Source organism: Lemur catta, chromosome 2 (assembly GCF_020740605.2).
Source record: "Lemur catta isolate mLemCat1 chromosome 2, mLemCat1.pri, whole genome shotgun sequence".
NCBI classification, from domain to species: domain Eukaryota; kingdom Metazoa; phylum Chordata; class Mammalia; order Primates; family Lemuridae; genus Lemur; species Lemur catta.
Window position 1 is genome coordinate 54,215,927 of NC_059129.1, and position 27,786 is coordinate 54,243,712.

Consider the following 27,786-nt stretch of genomic DNA (forward strand, 5'->3'; position numbering starts at 1 on the left):
TGTTAAATCATAAATTGCAAGCATCCACCTCAATAATGAACCCAATCAAAGGCCCTGTGGAGGAATCCCCCGGGCTGCTCGTGGGAGGTGCCAGAGGAAGTAGTCGCCCCCTTCCCCTCCCTGTTGCTTTTAGCCTCTAGGACCCTCCAAGTGGGACGGGACCAGGACGTGCAATTTTCCAGGGCCCGCCAGACCTCGGCGGCGGGTTGCGCCGAGCGAGGTTATTTGTTTTTCCTTGCAAGAATGCTCATCAAAGCAAAACCTTAACCCAACAAACAAACAAACAAAATCCCCCGAGTCGGCTCTTTGCACACAGGGGCTGCCAAGGCAGGCAGGCTGAAGGGTCCCTTTGTGACTAGAGGCGTCTTTGAAGGGAGACCGCACTGGCTGCTCTGTGAGGAAGCGGCGAGACTGTCGCGTGTTACGGTGGCTCTGACCGCCCGGGAGCCCCCGTCTGGGGAACGGTCTGGAGCCCACTGTGGGGCCCGGCGGCCTCGGCTCAGGTCCTCTGGGGACCGGGCCGCCCTGAGCTGGGACGCGGCTGCGCTGCTCCAGAACTGGTCGGCGTCTCCCATGGGGCAGACACGGAGCGCCGCTGCCACCTCAGCGACTGTCACTTGTTTCTGAGCTCGCTGCAGGGTAGTTACAACTCGCACGCCTACTGCTTGTCACAGACGGCCGTGGCTTTCCCCTCGGTCCGCGGGACAGCACGAGGCGCAGCGAGAGGTGGGACCGGGCCCGCACCCCTGGGAAGGCCAGGCCGCCAGCCCCGGCCCACAGTGACATGGGGACCGAGGGCCGGGGAGGGAGGAAGGGGAGAAGGCATTAAGCGCCTTGTGATTGAAGTGGTCTGGAATAATAAATACACACCCTTGCTTTTAAACATGGCTCGCCACATCCTGGGGATCTGGAAAAAGTGCTGTACCCACCGCCCCCCTCCTGCCCTCGCCCCCAACAGCGGCTGGCTTTCACGACGCTTGGGGGGAGAGCACGGGCCTTTGATAATAAGGAGTTTGTTAGCTCCAGGCTGACAGCCCTCCCAGGCCGCCCCAATCCTTTCAAACACTTTTCTGTTGCAGGTCAAGGAAGTTCAGAAACGCAAAGATCGGAGGCTGTGGGAGGAGGAGAGGGAAGGGAGAGAGAAGCAGTTGGGGCAGCTTGTCCCCGGGCAGCCAGGGACCCCTGGCAGATCCAGCAGGCCTGGTGGCCCTGTCTTTCCCTAGGTGAGGGGGAAGATAGTAGCTTCGAGCCCCTGAAGGAGACCTGGCCTCGTCCGGAGCCGCCAGCCCAAGCTTAGGTACAACCGAGTCCCTGTACACAAAGACGCCTGGAAACCCACAGGCCTCTGCCAATTCCTCTCCCTGCCAGGAGAGGGCAGCACGTGCCCCTATTACACATTCCGGGGCCGGCTGGGCTGCCCGCTCCGAAGCGGACGCCGGGTGTGGCGGGCGGTGGGCGCGATGCATAAAATGGACAGCAGCAGCAGAAACAGCAGTAGCAGCAGCAATACCCGTCACAGATTGGTGCCTGCTGTGTGCCAGGAACCGTCCTAATGCTTTATGGGCGTTAATTCATTGAATTAACATGACAATGCCATGTCCATATCACCGATGTGGAGGCTGAGGCACACAGAAATGCAGAGGACTTGCTATTGCAACCTGGGACTGCCCAAGACAGAGGTTGGCAAATTACAGTCCAAAGGCCAAATCCAGCCCACTGCCCACTTTTATGCTACCCTCGAGCAAAGAATTGTTTGTATATTTTTGGATAGTTGAAAGAAAATCAAAAGAATAATATTTTGTGACACTTGAAAATGATGTGAAATTCAAATTTCAGCGTCCATAAATGAAGTTTTATTGGAACACAGCCACACTCGTTTGTTTTCATATTGTCTGTGGCTGCTTTATGATTCCAACAGGAGCGCTGAGCAGAGTCTAGCAGAGCCTGTTTAGCCTGCAAAGTCTAAAGTATTTGCAATGTGACCTTTTACAGAAAAAGTTTGCCAATCCCTGACTTAAGAGGTAAGTGCTGTTTCCAGGCAAGAGGGAAGAGGGCAGAGTTGAGGCTTAACTGGATGTGGAGTTAGTACAGCCATCCCAGAAGGATCTAGAAGCAATGCTGGCTGACCTTGATTCCATTTCTTTCTCACAGGGTAGCTCAAGGTCATGCAGAAGGGAGGGTTTGACATGTCACTGAATAGCCTCAGGGAAGTAGTAGAAAGTTAGATCTGGAAAGGACCATGAGAATCGACTACCATATTTCAAGACTAAGAGGCATATTTTTTCACACTTTGAGATTTTTGAAATCAGACTGTGTCTTACAATCAAAATATTAGAGTTTAAGTGAAGGTACTTTTTGTTTCAGTGAAAGCATTTTTTTGTTTGTTTCTTAGTGGTAGGCAGTTCCTACCTCCAAATGTCCAGTCTCTTTTTGTCCCTTTGGTTGACAGGATACTCACTTTGTTAGTTGGCAGTCCATGCTACAGATTTAACTGTAAACGTCCTCATGTTGAGCTGAAATCTGTAGGTCTCAATTTTCTATACATCAAATGAGGATGATCTGGCTTAATATATTTCTGGTCTTCGGGATTTTATTAAAAAGGAGTGAAGGGTCCATGCTGGGAAGGAGGCATGTGGCCACCTGGTGGGGAGGAGCAGAGCAGGCTGCAGGAGTTGGTCTGCTGGTGTGGTGCGGCTGGGCCGTCTTCCAGGTGCAAGGACAGGGATGAGCTGGCATGGACACAAACCACTGAGAGCCTGGCAGGGCAAGAAGGATCGCCAGCGGTACAGACAGGTTCTTTGTCCACCAGCATCAGCCAGAAACATGACCCACCACAGGGGGCACCTCTTAGAAGAAGACTAGAGCAATTTGGAGATTTGGGGGTGAACAGAGGAGGGAGATGAGGCCCACGCTGCCTTTCATGAGTGCTGTAGGGGATGGGGAGGGAAACAAGAGAGGCAGGACGGCTGTAATTGCTACTGTGTTAACAAGAGGCATAGTGTAACCCTTCGATCACGTTCCCATCAAGTGGGATTGATCATCCCAATTATGAGATGAGTTCACTGAGGTTCCTAGAATAATCCAAGGATCTTCTTCCATGCTACGTGGCTGGGATTGTCAGTTTTCTCAGAGTAAGCCCAGGGAGCACACTGCTCACTTCCAGGTCCCATGAAGCCCCTGATGAGAGCCTTAGGGTAGTAGAAACCTTGGCCCTCGTTTGGAAACAGAACTAAGACTGCTCAGGGGCCTTCGTGGCTAATGGCTATTTATTTGTCCCAGCAAAGGATCTGGGGCCAGGAGGGGACAGGAACTGGGATACGCTCACCTGCCCTCCACAGTGGCAGCCAGGTTTGGATTTGGACTGCAGAGAAAGGGGGAGTAGAGGGCTTAGCCTTCGCCAGGTGCTTTTCATTTGCGGACATGTGTCCCGGATTTTCTGGGACAGTACCAATTTCTTATAATTTGATTATTTTCAATGGAGACAATGTTTTAGAAATTTGGTTTTCAGTTTGGAAAATATGGCCACTGCCATTATTAATTAATGAAGGGCCAAAGCAAAGGAGACAGTTCAGTCTGAGCCTGGTTCTCACACCCTAAGCACGTAGCACTGTGTCCAGCATGTCACAGATACCAAGGAAGGTTTTTAGGAGTTTATTTAGGAAGTTAGAAGCACTTTGTTAGGACAAGCATTGTAGGAGGAGTATGTTGGCACATTGCAGAGTCTTCCATAAAAAGAGAACTGTGCGACCTTGGGGGTGAAAGGCACCTCTTTGCACATGCAGCGTGGGAGCTGGTCAGTCGTGAGAAAAAGAGACAGGCCCAGGCAGGCTGCTCCGTATCCACGACAGAGAGGAGCAGGGAATTCGGTGACATGGGCCTGAGGCTGCAGGGAGGTCTGGTGGGTCTTTGAGAGAAGATGGGGAGAAAAAGAAGAAAGTGGGTTTCAGGTGAGGAGGGAGCACAGGTGAAGAACAGAGCGGGGGAGCGGTGCAGCCCCGAGGCAGGGTGGAGACGGGCTGCAAGGCAAGGTGGGAAGGACACACAGCAGCAGGAGTTGGCCGGGCCTGGAGTCCACAGGCCTGGGGTCTACAGCGCCGGGGAAGGGAAGCCGCAGAAGGGAAGAGCCAACGAAAATGGAAATAACAGCTCCTCTGCGCCTGTGGCTCACAGCAGGAATATTTGTTATTCTTCTGGGAGGCTGGTTTGTTTCTATCTTCTGGGAGAACCAAGCCAGAGCTGACCAGGGGCCCCTTTTCGCTTTGTCTGCTCTCAAGTTGAGAGCCAAATTTGCAGGCTGCCCTGCTGTGTGGCAGGCACGAAGGTCGAGGTCGCGGCTGCTGGGACTTTTAGCTCACCCTGAGCTTCGCTTTTTGGGCCTCTCCTTGTTTTTCTTTCTCACCTCCTTCTAGTGTGTGTGGACTTGCTCTGCTTTATGTGTCCCTTTGAGCAGCTATAAAGCCTTTCTGGAACAAGTGGAGTATAAATTTTAACATAGAAAGAAGGCTCCCAAGACAGAGGAATATAGAGGCGGAAATGAAAGAGAAAAATGGACTTGAAGGGGAAGAGAAGAGGGAATTCAAAGGAAGCCTTGAAAGACTGAAATCATCCAAATTGGGAAAAGCACCGTTTAATACAGAGACATGTGGAACCTGCAGCCTGAGGAGCGTGGGAGGCCCAAGCCCCGGGACTGCGTGTGACATACAGACTAGATACAAAGAGATTGCACTCGGGACTTCTTGAATTCCTCAGCAGGGGGAAGAGAGTCCACGGAAGTGGGCATGTGCAGAAGGAGGAAGGATGGAAAGTGGTGAACTCAAGCAGAATGGGGCAGTACAGATTTTGCTGAGTTCTAAATATATTCTTGTTATCAGTCCTTTATCTGATGTGTAGTATGCGAAAATTTTTTCCCATTCTGTAGGCTGTCTGTTTACTCTCATGACTGTTTCTTTGGCTGTGCAGAAGCTTTTTAATTTGATCAGGTCCCATTTATTTACTTTTGTTGTTGCTGTGATTGCCTTAGGGGTCTTCTTCATAAATTCTTTGCCTAGGCCAATGTCTGTAAGAGTCTTTCCTACATTTTCTTCTAGAATTCTAATAGTTTCCCACCTAAGGTTTAAGTCTGTTATCCACCGTGATTTGATTTTTGTGAGAGGTGAAAGCTGTGGGTCCTGTTTTAGTCTTCTACATGTGGCTATCCAGTTTTCCCGGCACCATTTATTAAATAAGGAATCTTTTCCCCAGAGTATGTTTTTGTCAAGAAAAAATCGAACAACCCTATCAAAAAGTGGGCAAAGGACATGAATAGAAATTTTTCAAAAGAAGATATAAAAATGGCTAACAAACATAGGAAAAAATGTTCAACATCTCTAATCATCAGGGAAATGCAAATCAAAACCACAGTGAGTTACCACTTAACCCCAGTGAGAATGGCCTTTATCAAAACCTCCCAAAACAATACATGTTGGCGTGGATGCAGAGAGACAGGAACACTCATACACTGCTGGTGGGACTGTAAACTAGTGCAACCCTTATGGAAAACAATCTGGAGATACCTTAAACAGATTCAAGTAGACCTACCATTCGATCCAGCAATCCCATTATTGGGCATCTACCCAGAAGAACAAAAGTCATTCTATAAAAAAGACACCTGCACCCGAATGTTTATAGCAGCACAATTCACAATTGCAAAGATGTGGAAACAACCCAAGTGCCCATCAATTCACGAATGGATTAGTAAACTGTGGTATATGTATACCATGGAGTATTACTCAGCTATAAGAAATAATGGTGATACGACATCTCTGGTTCTCCTGGAGAGAGTTGGAACCCATTATATTAAGTGAATTATCCCAAGAATGGAAAAACAAGCATCACATGTACTCACCAGAAAATTGGTTTTCCTGATCATCACCTAAGTGCACATTGGGGAATGATACCAACTGGATATCAGACTGAGGCCGGGGTGGGGGTGGGGGGTGGAGGGGGATGGAGGTATGACTACATGGTGAGTGCCAGGCACACTGTCTGGGGAATGGACATGCTTGAGGCTCTGTCTCAGGGGGATGGACAGGACATGGACAATATATATAACCTGAGCTTTTGTACCCCCATAATAAGCTGAAATAAAAAAAAAAAAAAGAATGGGGCAGTACAGGGCTCCTGTCATAGGCTACATGCACAGACATGCCCATGTCCTCCCCAGCTGAAAAGGGGCAAAAGCACATGGGACTATGACACTTGTACCAAAGATAGGGATGGTAATTCTGGCCAGGAATATTAACTAAATCTGAGAGAAATGTGAGAGGGCTGGAAGAAATAAAAAAGGGACTTTCAAATTAGTTAATAAGAGTAGAGACCTAATGCTCACCATTACTAATCATCAGGGAAATGCAAATTCAAACCACAATGAGATACCATCCTACCCTTGTCAGAATGGCCATTACAAATAAGTAAAAAAATAATGGATGTTGGTGCAGTTGTGAGGAAAAGGGAACATTCATACACTGTTGGTGGAAATGTAAATGAGTACAACCTCTATGGAAAACAGTATGGAGATTCCTCAAAGAACTGAAAGTAGACCTACCATTCCATCAAGCAATCCCACTACTGGGCATCCACCCAAAGGAAAAGAAGTCATTATATATACATAAAACAAAAACAAACAAAAAACACCTGCACCCAAATGTTTATCTCAGCACGATTCACAACTGCAAAGATATGGAATCAACCTAACTGCCCATCAATTCATGAGCTGATAAGGAAAATGTGGTACATATGATACCATGGAGTACTACTCAGCCATAAAAGGAATGAAATAATGTCTTCTGCTGCAATTTGGATGGAACTGGCGACCATTATGCTAATGAAGTATCTTAAGAATGGAAAAACAAATACCACATAGTCTCACTCATAAGTGGGAGCTAAACGATGGGTACATATGGTTATAAAGTGGTGTAAAGGCCATTGGAAACTAAGAAGGGATGAAGGATAAAAATTTACCTATTGGGGACAATGTATACCATTCTGGTGACAGGTACACTGAAATCTCTGACCTCAGCATTATACAATTCATTGTGTAACAAAAAAACTAAATCCCCCTAAGTCCCCCTAAATCTATTGAAATGTTAAAACATTTTTTAGAAAAGCATAGAGAACTAAAGACGCATATTAGATCCATTTGTTAAAGGCCTGGAACATGCAATATGGACAACAGTGAAATGAACCATGAGAATCGATTGGACTGAAACATAAGGAAAAAGAGAGACTGTGAAAAATAAAGTAAAATATATTATTTTCTGCCTAAATTATGGTAAGCAAAATCAATTTCTTGAAAGCCAAGAGATTTGGCAGAGGTTTTTAGAGTCTGTTAAAATGGCAATCTGTGGGTAAGAAATACAAAATGTATTTTGTATTCAAAATGATATCCTCTGAAAATGATATTCAGAGGAAGAAGCCCAGATCCTCTTAGGAGGTGACGAAGAAACCCTGAGAGGAAGAGAGGAACCCAAGGAGCAAAACATGGTCAGTTCACACAAGGCAATGGCTTTGTCTCATTTTTCTTGGCAACCCCCATGCCTGGCACACAAGACAAGCCTTTTAAACATTAGCTGGGACTTGCAGTCACTCCACGCAATCTGTGTTTGTTGAATGAATAAATGAATGGTTGAATGTACGACTATGGACAATTGTCTTGAGTATTACTGGGGATGTCTCCCATGGACCAGGTCGGGGTTCCAGGAGCTGGGGACTTTTGAGACTTTGTAGAACACCAGGGAAATTTTACTTGGCAGTTCCTGTAACCACCACAGGAGTAAAGAGATGCATCCACCATGTAGAACCCTGCTACAGTGTTGGCCCTGAAAAGGCATGAAAGTGCCTTCATGGAGGGCATGCCAACGGAAGCCTGGGGTCAGATGCTGATGCTCTTGCAGAGATCTGGCAATGGCTGCCAGCTCAGAGCTCCGACAGAGGGGAGAGGGTGTGGACCCCAGCGCAGGGGCCATGCTGCTGTCTGCAGGGGGCAGCCCCGCAGGAGCCTTGGCCTCTGGCCTGCTGAGCCTAAGAACTTCTGGATCCAGCTCACCACAACTGGGGGGTAAGGGGTGGGAGGAAGGACAAGCACAGGCGGAGGGAGGGGAGTGGGCAAGTTCTAGCTCTGAGGAAGGAGTGCGTGGTGTCTAATAAAAGGAAGGCGAGGAGACAGCACATCTGGGGGACAGGCTCTTTGGGAAGGCAGAAATGCCGGCACTTTGAAATGTGCACGAGTTAAGGGAAGATGGAGTCACAGGGGCAAAACCCATTGCAGAGAAAAACAGGGTGAAACAGAAGAAGGGGAAACAATGAAAATTGGAGAGTATGGAGTTTATAAGAAATTGATACGTGAGATTTGGTGGAAACTGTTGCTTTGGCTTTGGGAATAGGAGAACTGTAAATACGGATAATATGTAAATACCATTTATAATTTAAAAAATCTGGAAGGCTCAAATGAGAGATAATCTTTCTAAGGGCACTTTGACAAGTATGAAAGAAGATATTTGTGGCCAAGAGGAGAGGACACTGGATGAGGAGTCTGAAAACCAGGGTTGGAGTGCCAGCCCTGCCTTGCGGGGAGGACAAGTCACTGGTCCTCTCCTCCGCTTCTGTGTCCTCTGCCGGGAAAGCAGCAGTAACTTTTCTTTCCCACGATGGCTCCGAGGGGCTGCCACAACAAAGTACCACAGACTGAGTGGCTTAAAACAACATAAATGTTCACCTTACGGCGCTGGAGGACAGAGGTCCCAGATCAAGGTGTCAGCAGGTGTCCTTCCTTGCCTCTTCCCACTTCTGGAAGGCTAAGTGTTCGGCTTGCGACAGCGTCACTCCAAGCTCAGCCTCTGCCTCCATCCGGCCCTCTCCCCTGCCTGTGTGTCCCCTCCTCTGCCTGAGGGCACCAGTCACTGGATTTAGGGACCACACCAAATCCAAGATCCATGATCTTGTCCCGAGATCCTTAGCTAATTACATCTGCGAAGACCCTATTTCCAAATAAGGTCACATTCCGAGGTCCCAGGTAAACCTGAATTTTGGGAGGACACTACTCCACACACTACAGCATCCAAACAGTAATGAAGCCAGAGCACCGAGTAGGTTTACAATATTTTCCACATGCTTCCTGTGTGGCCCCGTCACACACCTCTAACGGCTGCCCTTGCCCATGGGCTGAAATCCAAGCCCCCCAGGCTGGCACTGCAGGTCTGGCGACTTTGCCCGGTCTCTGTCCCTGACATTTTCTCACCTTCCCCGTGTCTTCCACTCTATGATCTTAGCCAGCTGATTCCTCCTTGGTCTGTGTGACCCAGCTGAAACTCCTTCAAGAACTTTCTCAAAGAACACGAAGGTAAGTTCTTCCTGCCCTAAACACCTTGACAGGAATTATTTTTTCCTTTCACTTGGCAGTTAATCAGCTCTTCAGACCCTCTTAGATCAAGCCCTCATTTACCTCTTCTCATTTTATTTGACTTTTTTTGTGAATTGAAGTCTTTCTTCCTGCACCAGCTAAGGCCCTGAAGACTGGGGAAGCGTCTTTTACTTCTTTGAAGCCCCAGAGTCTACTTCTGCCCTTGGTACAGTCCGGGTCCTCTGTAACTTCCCGAGTTATCACTTCCTACTGCAGCAGCTCTGCTCAGCCCCAAATCTCTTCTCTTTCACCTCATCCTTTCTCCTTTGAGCTTTTGGAGCCTCTAGCGTATACCCCCTTGTTTTGGTGCATCGTGCTTCATTTACTCCTTCATTCACAAAGATTCACAATGCACTTACTCTGCCTGGTTTTGTGCTGGGCCCCAGGGGGTCCAGCTTGTAGCTGTCTCATTCTCCCTTTCTGAGGACGAGGAAATTCTCTCATCCTCCTTCTTTCCCTCACGGGGCCTGATGCAGTTCTTCATGTTGTACATGTTCAGTTGGAGGGCTCCATTCAAATGGCTTTAGCTAAACCTTAATGAACAACCCAACAGCACCCTCTGTACCTGCAGTGGGGGAGAACGCAGACGGCTGGGCATCTGCCTTCAGCATTTGCCACAGTGGTGACTGTGCTGCCCCTCCCAGGGCCTGTGGACAACCCCAGGGACCAGAAGGAACTGGGAATATGTTGCTCCAATGTGATTACAGACAGGGCTGTGAATTGGGGACAAATGGACAGTAGTAAGGACCCTTCCGTGCAGTGCATTGTGCTGTGCAGCCTCAGAAAGCAAACGGCATCTGTCCCTCTGATTCTCCAATAAGGCCCACTGGCTGTTCCCCCTGCTTAGATGCGGGCAGGATCTACAACCTCCTCCCCTATGTCAAGGGGGACATGGGTGAGTGCATAACGAGCAGCATTGGTTCCAGATGCTTCTCTGGCCTGAGTATCTGACAAACTTAAGATGACTTAGGCAGGGTCTCATGGTGGAAGGGAGTCACTCACCAGCATTGTTTTGCTGCTTGGTGTTTTTGATGTAGGCAGAGAACTTGGAGAAGATGTCAATGCCTGCTGTGTTGGATTCGCGGTGTTTCGCAGCCAGTTTGGGGTACCTGGAGTGGAAGACGCAGTGTTCTGTCAGTCCGTGAGACTTAAAGCTCCTTTAATGGGGAGCCTATTTCCATCACAAAAGACACTCCCCTTTCTAGCTGGATCTACAAATCTCTTGGCCCCAGTTCATCCAGAGAGGAAGCAAAAGGCCAGGGAGGTAAGAGCTGCCCAGGGCTACACAGTCTGTTGGACAAGAAACCAGAATGCCATTCAGAGGCCCCAAATGTGCCCTTTTCACACCAACAATGGTGCACCAATGAAAAGACACTAACCAAAGCTCTGACTGAGCTTGCCTTTCTATGAGATAGGGTCTGAGACACTTCCCCTGCCCACATTAAAATAACTATCCACTGCCAGGCCTGCAATTTTCATCACAGCTGCACAGGGCTAATTCTGGGAGCAAGGAAATGCCAGGCACCTTAGCACTGAGGCCTCTAAACCTGCAGTCCCCAACCCCTGGTCCGTGTACTGGTACTGGTTGGTGGCCTGTTAGGGACTGGACCACAGAGCTTCACTGCCCCCACCCTCTAACTCCCCCCTCCCCCGCCCAGGTCCGTGGATAAATTATCTTCCATGAAACCGGTCTCTGGTGCCAAAAAGTTGGGGACCACTGCTCTAAACCATTTCTCCAAAGGAAGAATGCCCAGGGTCCTCTGCTGAAATGTCCTCCACACACTTATTATTTGTGCACAGTAATAAGATGCAGAAACTACCAGGCTCCATCAGAGGACATGTGTTTTCGATTGTTTTATTTTATTTTATCTGGAGATAGATTTGCAATGATCCAGCCCCTCTCTCTCTCTTGCAGAGCCTTTCATTTTGAAGCCAGAGGAATATAAGAGGCAGGCTTGAGACAGAAAGAGGTAAACTTGCTTGTGCGGGAATCCATGGCTGGGACCCACTGGCACCATCAAAATGAGCAATTCTAAGTTTAAAAAAATATTATTTGCCAAACATTTTATGGCCAGGCAGGGGTGGGACGAGATGGGAGACAATGGCCTGGTTATCGTTATTACTAATGAACGTGCACTCTGTGATCTCTGGGAGAGCGGTGTTTGACTGTGGGCTGCTGGGTTGCTTAATGTTTAAAAAGCAAAATACTTTTGTCGATTTGTTGTAAGGTTTTAAATAATTTGAACCAAACAAGCCTTCAAAAATTATTTGTTGTTCCTTTATTTCTTTGCTCCTCAACTGGCCCATTAGCTAGGACCATCCCTCTTGGGGCCGAGTTAGGTGGATGTTTAATTTCAGAGACACCACCGCTGGAAGAGTCTAGCTCTCTGCCAAGAGGCAGATAAGGCAGGCATTATTGTCCTCTTTTTACGGGAAAGGCAATTGGAGACTTGAGAAGTTAAATGGCTGTTTAAGGGCCACGGCTAATAAATAGTGGAGGGACAACGAGAGCCTGGTTTCCTGGCCCTGGAGCAGTGCGGTCTCACTGCTTCTCTAATAACAGTACAAGCTGACTTGCACCAAGAGCTACTGTGTGCACGTGTATTCACAGTTCACTCCTCACAACAATTCTACTGGCAATGTTATGAGCCTCATTTCCCATGTGAGGCAACTGAGACAGAGAGAAGGTGAGCAATTTGCCTGAGGTCAGGTGGCTAGGGGGCAGAGCCAGGATTCCCACCCAGGCAGTTTCCGTTTGGAAGTCCAGCTCTTAAGTTCTGTATTCTGTGCCTTCTCAGACTTTGCCGTTTGCTCTCAAAGGCCCAGAGCCCTCAGGGCTGAGCAGAGCAGAGCACCGTGCGCCGGCTGTCTCCCTCCACCAGGAGGGGGCGCTCTGCACAGATTCTGCACACACACTTCTGGGTAAACCAGCAATTACCATATCCACCGTGTGACAGCAGGCACAAACCAAGGTTTCCTGCAAGATACTAAGTAATCTGCCAAAATATGGCATTTAGTGTCATCTTCCCCTATTTTGGCCTTCTCACATAGAATCTAGCATGCTGTTAGAACTGATAGACTTAAATTATTAATAAAGATCAAGTGTTCTTTGTTTCTCCTTGATAATGTCAACAGAAAAGGGCCTAGAAAATGTATTTTAGTGGACAATTTGTTTGGGTTTGTTGGTTTTTCTTTTCCTGTCATCATTTGATCAAACTTCAGTAACCTGATTATTTCTTCACAATCGGGGTGGGCACCAGGGACGTGTGGAGGTTGCAGTGAGCTATGATGATGCCATGGCACTCTACCCAGGGTGACAGAGTGAGACTCTGTCTCAGGAACAAAGAAAAAAAGATGATGAAAAAGGACAATGTATTCAGGGGACCATAACACTGTCATCCTATTTGCTAAGCACTGTCACTCATTGAGACCTTACTGTATAGCATAATGTCCCAACTGAAGTTCGTGCTTGTGGGAAGTGTATCTCCAAGATGGTTTTTTTTGTTTGTTTGTTTTGAGACAGAGCTCTGCTCTGTCACCCGGGCTACAGTGCCACGGCATCAGCCTAGCTCACAGCAACCTCAAACTCCTGGGCTCAAGGATCCTTCTGCCTCAGCCTCCTGAGTAGCTGCGAATACAGGGCCATGCCACCATGCCTGGCTCATTTTTTCTGTTTTTAGTAGAGACAAGGTCTTGATCCTGCTCAGGCTGGTTTCAAACTCCTGACCTCAAGAGATCCTCCCACCTCGCCCTCCCAGAGTGCTAGGATTACAGGCGTGAGCCACTGGGCCTGTCCTCTCCAAGATGTTAATCTCACAGATTTCAGCAACTAGACTTGGGAAGGCTGCTGTACAGGATGTTAAGTGCACTCATTTTACCTCCATATTTATACCATATTTTAAATATGCAAATAAGTGGACTACAAAATACAATCTGTTTCTCTAAAAGGCTAGCAGTGTTTCATTCATAGAAACATCTTTGAAATAGCATTGTGATGTGGTCTAACGATAGTCAAAGAGGTAATAAATTTTGCTAACTCAGCAAACTATGGCCTATGACCCCTGTTTGCATATGGCCCTCAAGCTAACAATGGTTTTTTATATTTAAAATGGTTGGAAAAAAATCAAAAGAAGGGTACTATTTTGTGATGCATGAAGATAATCTGAAATTCAAATTTCAGTGTTCATAAATAAAGTTTTATTGGAACACAGCCACACCTATTTGTTCACATATTGGCTACGGCTGCTTTCACCGTACAACAGCACAGTTACGACAGACCATCTGTGGCCAGCAAAGCTGAAAATACTTACAGATAAAGTTCGCTGAAAATTTCTCTCCACCCTGTTTTTAACATATCTTATTTCAAATGTATTCATCTTAGATCTGCACTTAAGCTTCTATCTTGGAGGTAAAACAATTGGCTTCTCACCAAAAAAAGATAATAAATTAGTTTTTTGTATATAGAGATAGTAGTGAAGAAAAAATATATTGCATACAATGAGTGCCTGACTGGTTTAGAATCTCAGCTGACTTCCTACTGACTGGCCACAGGCCACCATGCCACCAAACAAAAGGACCCCATGCAATTAAGCCAGCACACATAAAGCACCTATCAAGGACCACTGAGGAGGGACCGTTGCTCATTCTGGGAGTCTCTCTCCCGGCAGCTTGAGTGCTGACTCTGCTTTTTCCAAGGAGCTGAAAAGTAGAAAGACTTCTCCCTCCCTTCTCCTTTGTCTCTGCTTCCTCACTTCACTATACCCTCCGTGGAGAAGGACATCGATGTTTGACTTTTCTGATCCTTGACTTTGTGCTTGTTTGTCTTATCTCTGCTATTTAAGCAAAAGATCCTTGGAGGCAGAAGGGGTCTGGCTTATTCATTACAAGACATCCCTTAGGATCTGTGGTTTTAAGGCCTAAGGTCTCCAGCTTTCCTTACGCTGACACCTGGGAGACAGCCACAAAACCGGTGCTGACCTCTCTATTACAACTCTGAGCTACCTTTTAGTGAGCTATTACGTTATGTCAAGCCGTAGGCTCAGTAGCGTCACCTTCTACAATAGCCCTGTGCGATCAACAGTACGATCCTTGTTTCACGGATGTGAGAATTCACAGTCAGAGAGATTTTCAGTAACTTGCCTATTGTGGAGACTACACATTCTCCCCAGACAGCCATGTATGTCTTTCATTTCCCAGCTTCTCCCTCACTTGGGTTGGGGTCATGTGACTGGATTCTGGCCAATGGAAGAGAGGGGAAGTGACGTAACCACTCACACCCCTGGCCCTGGGAAACACTTTGCATGCTCCTTTTCTCTCTCTTCCCAGTAGAAGGAGACTTGGAGGCTGTGTATTCCTAAAACTACAAGATACAGGAAGGCCACGCTCTCCACTCAGACTTTGCTTGAGTGGGAAATAAGTGCATATTCTGTTAAGCCCCTGCGATTTTATGGCTGATTTGATCCACAGCAGAGCACAACTCCATGTGGTGCAGACTCTGACTCCAAAGCTCATAGCCTCAGCCGCCATGCCATCCTGAGGGGGTTCCGGAGGTCCGGGCTGTTTCTCCTCCTCCCAGAGGATTAGAAAAGCATTCTTGTTTTTGACTATTACGAAATGTCTCTATGCATTTTTTTAAAAAAAGAATTCAAAGCATCTTCCAATTTGGTCAGCGTTCTGAACCCTGTTGATATTTAAATCATTCTTGCTAGTTGACTGACTGAATGACATGCTATGTATCCAGACCGCATCAGTTTACCCTCTTGAATTTTTGTCACAGCATCTATGCACTAAGATCATTTGCAACAGCAACCAGCTCTGGGAGAGTACTTTGAGAAACTCATAGGATCATAGAACTTGCACTGAAACGCATCTTGGAGCCTATGTAGTTTCACCTCCTTGTTTTAGAGTTGAGAAAACTGGAGTGTCAGAGAGGAAGGGAGGCCTGCCCAAGGCCACACAACAGACGCTGGTAGAGGTGGCCAGAGGTGGGGCTCTTGACTCTAGGTTTTGAATCCCAGGAACTCTGGCCATTCGACGGGGGTGAAAGGCAAGGGCCAGCAAGTCTCAGCAGTAATCCCAGCACTGATCCCTCACTTCCTTGTTGAGCATTAACGGGGTTGGTCTAAGGAAAGGGATGGATGTTAGTCTCATTTAGAAACAACTTGAGACTTCCTGGATTCCTCATTTTGACACTGAATGCTCCGTGGGATAAAATTTAATTTTTTAAAAAAATTGTTGGAGTGTTTGTATGTGGTTTTCTCCTTTAAAAAAATAAAGCTAAGGGGGAAAAAAGGCTCCCACAATGTCTTGGCTCTCTGGCAGCTTTTACAAATAGTGGTGTGATGAGAAACACATGGCAGACGAGCGCTGGGTGAGCGGTCAGGATTTGGACGCCCCCTAGAGAGACGGGAGGCCAGGCTGCCTGTTCCAGAGGCTCCAAACACAGGCCACTCAGCCCCACAGCCGCGTCCCTGGGGAAGCCAGCTGAGGCTGGTGGCTGGTTGTGGGCTGACCAGCAGGTCTCTCTATGTGGGGCTGAGACAATGGCTTGGTAACATTTACTGGGAGGTAATTGTGACACCTGCCCCAGTCCGATGGGTACAAAGGCATCTAAGGGACACTTCTGTGGAACTCCAGAATGGTCAATGGTCTCACCACTAGGGCCCCCACCTCGGCTGCCTTTTTGAGATGTACATTTTAACAGATTTAGGTACTACCACCTGGGAGTGCTGCACCATCAGGTTACTAACACGGCAGGAATGCACTTAGTAAAACCTCCTACACAGGATCCAAGATCCGGACCAGAGGGAGCAGCGCTCAGAACAGGGAACGGGGGTGGAGAGGGAAGACAGGAGGGAGGGCATGTCTGCATCCAGCACTGCCCACCCTAGTTGGATCATGGAAACTTTTCAGAACCTAATGGAATGATGATGAAATCTGATGATGACGGCCTCCGGAAGAATGTGCAGGGACACCCAGGACATGCAATTCCAGGGTCTCTGGGCCCCCTTGGTCCCATTGTGGATGCAGATTGGGGACCCCTGTGTTAGAGAAACAGCCCAGGAAAAGCGTTACCAGACTGGGGGTGGGGAGGTGGGGGGAGCCTGGCTAAGGTGGGAATCAGACAGCAAGAAGGGCCTGGGGTCGTCCTCTCACAGAGGAGGAACCGAGGCAGAGCCAGGAGTCCACGCCCCCACCCCACCCCCCCACCCCCCGCCCCCCGCCCCTCCATCCACACGCCTGCCCTGGAATAAGCCCCAGCGGGGCACTCTGCTGCTCACGCGTCAACTTTCCATTCCCTGAGGATCGGGACGGGAGCCCTCACTCCTGAGCGTGAGCCTTACTTCTAAAAGGGAAAATGGTAACTTTGCCACAGACTTTCCTCTCTGGGTCTCCCAGGCAAAGTCTAAATTCTATTTAGTTTTTGAAAACAGCATTTATTATTTTTTTTTCACATGGGATTTCAAACCAGTGCTAGCAATGAGGTGGGGTCCCAGGGGAGGGAGATGGCGTGCGGGCCCCCTCTGGGCATGTCCGGCAAAGCGGCTGGCAGGTGTCCTGTTCAGAGATGCGTGTGTGGCTTCTGCCTGTGGCTGGGCTGGGAGTTACACGGGGGCTGCCCCACTGGTTTAATTAATTCACTTATTTAAAGTCAACACTCAGCTTCTTCCAATGGGCTTGAGGTAGCTCTCCACTCTCAGTGTGAAAATCGACTATCCCCATTTGGATGACAAAGAATAGTTTAAGGAAGAAGGTATAGTTGTTTAAGGCTTACTCAGAACAGGACTGGCAGTTTTAATTTTTTAACAGTAATTCACTAGACATGCAACCTTGGACAAGTGACTTAATCCCTCCAAGGCCAACTGTAAAATGGAGACAATGATAGCACCTACGTCCTAGGGCTGTTACAGGGACGAAATGAGTCACGCTGGTTAAGTGCTATCAGAGGAGCCTGACACAAAGTGAGAGTGATACAAATGTGGATGGATAGATAACACTTTAAAATAAATGCAAGATGGTGGGTTTTAGTAGTTAAATCCCACTTATTTTACCGGCTAAGTATGTCCCGAATCCTGCCCACTCCTCTCCTCCTATCTTCCTGCCACTGCCTCGGCTCAGCCTGTCCTTCTGTCCTACAGGGCTGTCACCTCCACCCCTAGCTGTACCGTCCTCTGCTACTCACCTCACCCAACCCCCAGCGTAAGTCTTAAAACTGACTTTCCACCCGCTTCGTGTAAAACCTGTCAGTGGTTACCAGACCGTGACCCCCTACAGGATGATACCCTACAGGATCAAGTCCATGCCTTACTCCATGTGTAGTATTATTTTACTAGCTTTTTAAAAACTGTGACTGTTTTAATTCCAGATCATGACACTCTCTGATGAACAAGCTAGCCTCTGGGAATTTCCGAACCTGTCCCTCTTCTCCTCACTCCTCTTTTCCATCAGTAGCAGCTCATTACCCGACACACAGCCCCCTGGCCTGTTCCCTCCCTAGACCCGTTTTCAGAGGAGGAGGTGAGTTTTTTTCATCTGTGTGATTGTGGGGTCCGAACAGACTTGGTCAGGTTTATGACTCTTGGTGTTTTAAGTCACCGGGTCACCCTTTCCTGACTCATTTTCATTTCATGGGCCTTTCAGGTCTCCTTCTGAAATGAGGGCACCTGTGCTCTCACTTGGAGGTCATCCAAGCAGAGTGACCTGGACAGAGGGGAACATACTGGGGTGGGATGTTCCTAGGGCTCCTAAAATCGCTCCGGGTGGGAGGAGTGACCGGCTCTACTTCATAGGCAATACCCACTCTCGGCGGGTTTAGCGGAGTCACTTTGAGCCTAGAAGCCCTTTCCGGGGTCGTACCCTCTCTCTCTGATGAGAAGGCCTGTACTCTGGACTGACGAGGCACCTTCGGAAACGCGCCTTCTCAAAGTTAGTGCTGTGCTTTTGTAGTTCCAGCATGGACCCTTCCTTACTTTTCAGGGGTCAAGGTCTCCTCCAGGAACTCCTCGATCTTATTGACGTCTGTCTTCACGTCCCCATTGAAGGTCAGGAAGGGTGGATGCGTGCCAGGGGCCAGGTTGTGCAGGTCGGCTGGCTTCCTGTAGGGAGAGCAAGATTCAGGTGCTGGCTTACACCAGGGCACTTCCTATTCTGGGAAACCTAAGATTGATTGTAAGGTAGACGCCCTGTGCTATCCAACATGCCCATCAGCAAAGACAGATTTATGGTGTGGGGGGTAGAGCAGAGGAGGTTGGAGAAAGTTCTGAAAGAATGTAGTGTGATGCAGGGAAGGTGTCCAGTGGAGTCAGCGAGAGAGGAGCAAGTCAAGATGAAAAGTGGGAAGAATCCAGGTGACTACCTAAGTGGCTCTAAGATTTAATTACCCAGGGAGAGGTTGGGCTGTGCTTTGAAAATTTCCTTCACTAATCCACCTAACAAAAATACACTCTACACAATTCCAGATTTTGAAAATTAATGAATTAGATCACAATTTTATCCTAGTTTGGACCATTTGTTCAAGTTAGAGTACCCCTATTCTGTATAACTTAAATTTTAGTATCTAATAACTAATGTGCAGCATTGGTCAGTCTTTTGCCAGACTCAACCAAATACTTTTTTGATCTATAAACAGCCCCCGATACAGCCTTCAGGTATCCATGAAAATACCAAATTATTAGCTTGAAAGCAAAACTATTAAATGAAGACAATATTTTCAAAAGTCTTTTTATTGCTCTTTCTAATATGACCCATTACAGGTCCTTGTGAAAACTCATGGAGTTATGGCTGACAGACCCAAGTTCAATATTATTGCTCAACAAACACCAGATAGGCTATTACCAAGGATTCTGCATCCAGAACTGACCATTGCTGAGTAAGAATGTATCTGAGAAAAAGCCTTACAATTCAAGATCCATGAGGAAAGGACTGAGAACGGTACCTGGCATATAGGAGACCCTCAGTAGATATATATTATTAATGATTGCATGAATAAGACATACATTTTTAATTTAAAAAACGAGTGATTTCAGCTGCAAAATTAGTAATCAAAAGTTAGTCAGTTGGTGAAAACTTCAATCCAATTACAAATCTTTCAGCTTTTAACTGCATGTGGGGAGAGCCAGTAGGCCGCCGCACTGCTAGAGTGTTGGTGCTCCTCTGGGGTCTACATTCTACAGTATTTTTTCTTTGTAAGTTAATTCAGACACACACTATTGTTCTCAAAGTGTGACTATTATGGTTCCTGTTTTACTAGAAAAAGTTATTTTTCTTGAAATATTTTAAAATTCTGTTCAACATACATAAATTGAAAATCTAGGAGTCAGAAATTGTGCATATGTTTTAAAATTATGAGGTTACTTCAGTGTTATCATTATAAACTATCTATTTTTCTAAGTAAACATATCTTCTATTTGCTAATGGGACTCAAATATAGCACTTGCTTTATGAAAGTTATTTCTTTCTATAGCAAGCTTTGATGGACCAATAGGATCTTTGATGTAAAGCACATGTATAATAGATAGAAAATTCAGTCCCTTAAAAGACAGAAGTCCTCTTGGTGTGCCTGTTGGATTCTGGGTCAGATACTTCAAGAAATCTTAGATAACCAAAGCAACAGTGCATTTTTTCCCCCTGGGAAGAGGAGATCCAAAAGTCCTAAATTATCTAGAAAGGAAGGCCTAGATCATGGGGAAGGGGCTGAAATCCTGGAACACAGTTCTGATTGAATGAATGAACAATTAATTAGTTGACCGATTAATTGCACTTTCTGTATTTGGCCCACAGGCATGCTACGTGGTGTTCCTGGTGTGCACGGGGGAGTATCCTGACTACCTGGGGGAAGGGACTTCCTGCCAGTGCAGCAGGAAGGAAAGTGACTTATGTTTGACAGGGGCCCTGTTAAGGACCAAGGACATGCTTCCGTGACTCTGCCACGTGGTCAGAATGCAAGAGCCAGAATGGAGCCAAGGGAGGGAGGGAGGCTTGGCAGACTGGGGAAAGCGTTGCACTAGAAAAGAGTGAGGAAGAGGAGGAATGATGATGGAGACTGCCAGAGGCAGGGCTGGAGCATCAGATTCACCCCAAATGCTCTCTCTGAGAATGCGGCATTTCTTGTGGGAGTCGGGAGTGGAAAACATTAGATGGAAGAACTGTAAAAAAGTAAACAAACGGGGGTAGAGGAGTCTGTAATGAAACAAATTCCTGGCGTAATCAGTTTGGGAGGGGAAGAGAGGAATTTCAATTACTGCGCTACTCCCATGTCGTGTGCCAAACACACACTCTCCAGCTGCATTCTGTGGCACCTGGAACTCAGACAGTTGAGACGGAAAGAATTTTTAAAATCTAATTTACTCAGTCCCTTTGTTTACTTTGTGTGTGTCCCTCATTTTAGACAATGAAAGGACATTCCTTACTTGTTCCCCCCCCTCCACCAGGTTTCTAGAGCTGACACAAGGCAGCCATGCTGTGTTCGCAGCTGGAAGGAGAAATCTACACCAATTTCATTGTTCTGCAGTTACCTCTCTGGGGCTTAAAGATACAGAAATGTGTGGTGGTGATGGTGGGTTTTTTTCCTGGGACTCTAAAGAACCGTGGCCACCGGAGTCCGACACCTCCGGGAAGTTCTGCCTGTGGCCTTGGAAGCTCAGCTGGACCTGGCCGGCTGCAGCTCTTGCTCCTTGTTAACCCTCGTTCGGGGCTTGTAGTTGGAACTACATCATTAGCATTGGATACATATTGCCAGGTCTAATTTACAAATTATTTAACGTGTATCAGGCTTCTTTCTCTGACTGGACTGCCGCCTCCAGGAAGGCGAGGATCACGCTAAGAGTAGCGATGAGTATGGAATCCTCACTGTGAGGTACGACACTGAACGCAAACGCTTTCCGTGGCCTGCCTTGCTAAACCCTCACGATAATCCTATTGATTGGGAAGGCACTATCTCCATTGTACAGATGAGGAAATTGAGGCTCTGCAGAGTTCAAGATCGCTCAGTCAACAAATGTTGGTGCCTGAAGAAGAGATCAGTTTTCTTAGAAATTAGCACACGTGTGTGTGTGTGTGTGTGTGTGCATGTGCGTGTGCATACGTGCATGCAGTAAAAAAGTCTCCTTATCTACAAAACTGGAGAGGTGATACGTGCCTGGCCTACCTCAAAGGGGTGTTGGCGGGACCCAACACCCCGGTGTGCTAACGTGAAAGAGCAACCTAAGCATGTGGAGAATGCTGGCGTGGCCTCCTTTCCCGTTGTGATCTCCTGTGAACACACAAGTCCACTCTCACACAGGACAATCCAAAGGCCTCTGATTCTCCACCGAAGGAAGCTGTTCTTTCCAGCTGTATGAAAGTCTCCTGCTCTCTTTAGTTCTCACGGACATGGACTGCATGGTGGATGCATGTCCATTCACGTGACAGGTATTAGTGTCTGTCAAATTACAGTTGAGGGCCTGTCCAAAGCTAGTTGCTGTGGAGAATGCAGAGAAACTGAAAACATGATCCCAGCCTGTCCTTGAGGGACTTAAGGCCTCATTTGAAAGATGAAACAAACTTCATAACTGACGTTTTATGAAGAGCATCGTATTTGAACCAAGAAGACTGAGTTTGTAGTGGCAGCCCCTCCGATTTCAGGCTGGGCACCTTGGTCAAGTCATTTAAGTGCATCTGTCTCCACTTCTTCATATAACATGAAGAAGTAAGACTCCCTTCACAGGATTACACACGACGTGATCTTTATAAAGCACTCGCCAGTTGTGAAGCGTTAGGACTGTAGATAGCATAACCTGGTGAGGTGCTGGCGAATTTGGAGAGAGGCTGGGCTGGTGGGTGAGAGCGGTGGGAGGCCTGAGAGGGGGAGGGAGGGGGCTGAGGCTGAGCCTGGGGGCTGGTGACATCTGCAGGGACAGGAATGAAGAGAGGGCTGTGTCAGCGTCCTCGCCAAGGGCTGGAGGCTGCAGGGAACAAGAGGAGCAGGAGGCAGCTTGGCAGGACAGAGGTGGACGGGCCACGCTGAGACGTGTTGAGAGACAGTGTTGGGAAGAACTGGGGAAAAGACAAAAGAGGGCTTCAGATGCAGTTATTCCAGGACAGTAAAAGCATTGAAGGTTTTCTGATCGGAGGAATCGCCTGATTAAAGCATTATTTTAGAAAGACTAACCTTAGGATAAAATAAAAGATGGATGGGGAGTGGAGAAAGAGAGAGAGATAGAGAGAGCAATGGAGGTGGCAAGAGAAGGAGCTGGAGACATTTCAGTGCCTAGAAAATGGAAGATAAAGGAATTCATGAGGAAAGCCCCACTCACAGAAAAAAACGCTGGATGAAATTTTAGACACATAGATTTTAAAGTGACAATAGAACATCTGAGTGGAGCCATCTAGATGATAGCAGGGCTCTGGGATTCTCAGAAAGAATTCTTTCATGATTCACATAAAGACAACAGGGAGAATATGCCAAGCTCACCAGGGAAGAAGGTAAAGTCAAAAGATTAATGCTCCAGGGGAGAGCCTAGGGCTATTCCACATGTAAAGGACAGACAGAGGTGAGGAAACAGTACATTCTGTAGGAGTGAGAGAGTGTGGTTCCCAACACTGAATGATGCCTGGTGTTTTTAACAGCCATTAAACTGCACTTTAAAAGCAAAAGAGTAGTAACTCTCCATCCAGGCCTATAATCTAGAACTCTCACCCTAAAGACTTCTGAGAATGGAAACGTAGCATGAGAAATGGGCTGACCTCATCTCCCTCAAGACTCAGACTCACATGCCTGGAGTCCTGCTAGGGTCCCACGGATGATGGCACTAGTGCTACTGGAATGACCAACTCCTTTGTTTGTAAATGTCTGTGCCCACCTCTGAGCCAGACGTTCTTCGTTGCATAGCCAATGCCAGTCCTTCCTTCTTCCTTGCAAATGCAACCTTGTTAAACAGGGCAGTGCAGTGCCTGGGCCACAAGTGAGATACTCACTTTTGCAGCCTCCCTTGCATCTAGGGGTGGGCCCTGCGACACAGTTCTGGACAAGGAGGTGTGAGCAGGAGCCGCCGTGAGACACGGAAGGCTTTCACCCTGTTTCACGGAAGGTGCTCGGTTCCTGCAGCTAAACATAGTTCCCACCAGTACAATGCCCTTTACCTTTTCAGATCCACAGTGGTGACATTGAACACGACTCCTTTCAGCCAAAGGATCATGAAGAGACGCTGAGAGAAAGGACAGTTGCCAATGCTTTCCCCATCGATTCCAGCCTAGAAAGAAGAGAACCAGAGTCCTGAGTCACCATGTGTGTACTCGCAGGAAGGAACACAGGATTAAAACACCCAAATTCCGGTCTCAGGAGGACTTACCAAAACCATGCCCCAGCCAACGGCAAAGGGCACTAGCTCTATCTTATTCGTCTTTGTCTTCCTAATGTCAATGCCAGGCAATGGCTGCCACTGTGTAAGGGGCTCGATAAATACTCACTGAACTGAGCTTAGTGATTATGTAGGATCATAATTTTATGCAATCACAGAACCCTGGCATCTAAAGGTAAGAAGAGACCTTCAACATCACATAGTCTAACACAAATGATACCGGAACACCAACGTCTATACCCCCAAGTAATCATCTAGCCTATGTTTGAATATCTGCACTGATCAGTAATTTAAATCTGTCAAAGCAGTCCATTCTGAGGGTTGCTCTAACAATTAGAAATGCTTTCCTTTAGCTATACTCAGCCAAAATATGTTCCTCTGTAGTTTACCCTCTTTTTCCCCTTAGTCCTTGCTCCATGAGGATGGCACAAGTACAGATGTCTCAGACTTTGATCCCATCTCCCTATGTCTAGGTTAGTCAGAAGGCTCAAGACTCTAATCAATATACCACTCAGCTCTGACTAGTACTTGGCCTTCAGCGTCAATAAACCATTCATTTGTTAAATTATCCTTTTACCCAGCAAATACATATTGACTATCAATTATGTGCAAGGCACTGGAGAAAATTACCCAACAGATTCAAAAATGCGTGTCCCCTAGGAGCTTATGGCCTTCTGTAGAGTGGGCCAGGGGACAAGACAGGAGCACAAATGACAGCAGCAGCACTGAGTGCTTACATACTCCTCTCAGTTCATTTCTCCACTGCATTACCTTCCTCAAAATCATGGGCTTTTTAAGACTGAAAGACAAATCTATCCTCACTGCGCTTCTGAGTGGGCTGCGGATCCATGAATTTCACATAGAATTTATTTTAAGCAAACACACAGACAAGCAGAAAAGGTTGGGGAGCTGGTCTCTGTATACTTCATTTCCATGGAGTGGCTTATTGGGCCCCAACATGGACTTAGAGGCAGAAACCCACTTGCTCTAGTGTCTCATGTCAGCTCCCCTGGAAACCGTGGCCCCCTCAGGTGGCCTGGCAGGAGCCTCCACTGTCAGGGAGGGCACAGGTAATGAAGACCCCCAGGCTTACTTGCAAAGCTTCAGTCTAACCAACACCCAGGAGTGGGGGTATACTGAGATGGATTTTTTTTTTTTTAAAGAAAGGGAGAAAAAAATGCTTTCCCAAAGCTCAGCATATTATTTTCCCCCTTGGGGTTTGTTCTGCTGTGGCATTCAGATGGAGAGGTAGCGATGCCTTCTTTCATACATTAGGGCCTAATTGTGTGCTTATTTCTACTTTGCAAATCGCTCCCAGCAGAGGCTCAGGTTTATAATGGAAAACTGGAGACTTTCACAGGGTTGGCTGTAAGTAATTGCTATGAAATTACAGTTATTTTACCTCCCTCTTAACTGCACCAAGAACTCCACTCCCTACTCACTTTTCTCCAGGGCTGGAATAGACTCACCCCTGAGCCGCTGAGACAGCATGGGCTCCGCTATAGAAACTGGCAAAAGTGGGAGGGCCCAGCGTGGCTGCCACACCTGCCCACAGAGCTGAATTACTGATAAGGCCCTATCAGACAGGCAGCCATTAGTTTAATGGTAGCTTGGTGCTACCCTGGGTTTGTGACGGCTGCTCCCTACGGACCTATCAAGAAGCACTTGACAGGTACCAGGCTGTTGGTCCTTTAAGACATCCTGACGCCACAGGAAAATTTCCCCCAGGGTCAGTTACAATGTAAGTGACAAGTGTAGAATTTGAAAAAGCAAAAGCCAGATCCACACTCTGTTATGTTTTCCCCTGGTGGTGGTGGTGGTGGGAGAAGAAGGGAATTGAAGGATGAACTAGTAAAATATTGGAATTCTTAATTAGCTGGACAAAAAAATCATATAATAATAATGTTAATAATAACAACAAATGTCTATCTTATTAGGTATTGTTCTAAGTGATTTACATGTATTATTAACTCATTTATTCCTCCTGAGAAGCTTACAAAGTGGGATACTATCACCCCTTACGGATGAGGAAACTGAGGCATGGATAGGTGACATAACTGGCCTAAGGGACCCACCACGGTGAAGCCAGGATTGAACCCAAGTGGTCTGGATCAAGATCTAGCACTCTGAGCCACCCTGCTGGAATCCAGCCTGAGGGCCCAGCCGGGTCACATGTTGGCCCCAGGTGCTGGGAGGTGATGGTGTTGAATGGTACAGGCATCCTGTCCTCGAGGCCATGCGCAATCAGTGATGCCAGAGTGTAGGATGCACTGTCCTTCATCACTCCCTAGATTCTAATTATTCCTATTAATATTGTCTTACACTGTGATTCTAGGCCTAGTAAACAAAAATCGCCCAAGGCCAACAGAAACATGTGAGGATCTTGCCGTCCACCTCAGCTGTCCGGATTCCCCTGTTTCAGATTTCTCTCCTCCCCTTCACAACCCCACAGCCTTGTGGCCCTGAGAAACTGGTTGTTAAACTCACGGGTTAAATGTAGTGAGCTTTGGCAACCACTTGACACATCAACAGAGAAGGGCCAAGTGGGGTTCAGTGGGACCCCAGACCCTGAAAAATACAAGGAAAAAACCAGATTGACTTTGGTCCAAAGAGATTCTGAGCACTGGGGGTTGGGGACAGGTACGAAAGTAGTGTACTAGGTTGAATCCTCTTCCCCAAAATTTATGTCCACCTGGAACCTGCGAATGGGACTTTATTTGGAAATAGGGTCTTTGCAGACATAATCAAGTTTAAAATCAGGTCATATTGGATTACAGTGGACCCTAAATGTGCCTGGTGTCCTTATAAGAAGAGGGACCGTTGGGCACAGACACACAGAGGAGAAGGGCACGTGAAGATAGAGGCAGAGATTGCAGTGGTGTGTCCACCAGCCCAGGAACACCAGGCTTGGTGGCAGTCACCGAAAGCAAGAGACAAGGAAGGACTCTTCCCGAGAGCCTTGGGAGAGAGCTTGGCTCTGCTGACACCTTGATTTTGAATTTCCAGCCACCAGAACTGGGAGAGAAGAAATTTCTGTTATAAGCTACATCACTTACGGTAATTTGTTACAGCAACCCTAGGAAGTGTCAAAAGGATGCTGGCGTACAGCCAATGGCAAACTTCCCAAGTTCATGATTCTGCTTTGCACACCATTGCCAGCTAAAACCCCAAGTACTTCCTGTTCCCTAGGTATAGTGTATACACCTTATTATAAAATATTATACCATATATAATATTATTAATACATACTATAATATCAGTAGTAGCATAATGTAATTATATTGGTTGTATGATTATATGATATATGTTATATGCTGGATAATTCATATTACAGGCTATTATATATCACCTTTCATGTGATCTCTTCCTCTATATGGTAAGCTTGGCTCCCCCCAAAACACTGGCCATGTTTCATTTACTTTGCCTTTAGCGGCAACGAGCACAAGTGCCTGAAACTTAGTTGCCACTCAGTGCGTGTTTAAATGGATGCGTGTTGAGGGGAAGGTGCTGTCCCTCCCTTTTTGTGGCTTGAGGATCTCAAAATTCTCTCATCGGCACTCTAAAGAGCATCCTAAAAATAAACAAACAAGCAAACAAACAAGTTTTGAAGCACGCTACAGCAGGAGATTGTGGTTCTAGACTCATCTCTGTCCCTAATTCACCATGTGAACGACCTTGGGAAACTCAACCCCTCTTGGTCTCACCCACTGCACCTACAACTTCCTATAATTTTGTGTATCAAGTGACTAGTGGAGATTTGTTTAAGACTGCAGTTCTCAAACTTTTTAGTCTCAGAACCCATTTATGCTTTTAAAAATTATTGAGGGTCCCCCCCAATTTATGTGGGTTATAGCTATTGATATTACTATAAGTTAATGTTGAAAATGTTTTAAATATTTATTCATTCATTTAAATATTATAATAAACATGTTACATGTTAACATAAATAACATATTAATATAAAAGAACTATATTTTCTGAAAACAAAAGAAATCTAGTGAGAAGAGTGGCATT

General features: G+C 46.8%; 1 protein-coding gene across 1 annotated transcript in view; it reads right to left on the bottom strand.

Moving 5' to 3' along the window:
- The window catches only part of CLIC5 (chloride intracellular channel 5), a 99,470-nt gene that overhangs the window by 23,049 nt on the left and 48,635 nt on the right, over positions 1-27,786 (bottom strand). The window contains exons 2-4 of the mRNA XM_045543669.1: positions 23,555-23,664; positions 18,406-18,531; positions 10,439-10,545 (exon numbers count right to left, since the gene is read on the bottom strand). Coding sequence (XP_045399625.1) covers positions 10,439-10,545; positions 18,406-18,531; positions 23,555-23,664 — 343 coding nt within the window. The remainder of the gene's footprint in view (positions 1-10,438; positions 10,546-18,405; positions 18,532-23,554; positions 23,665-27,786) is intronic.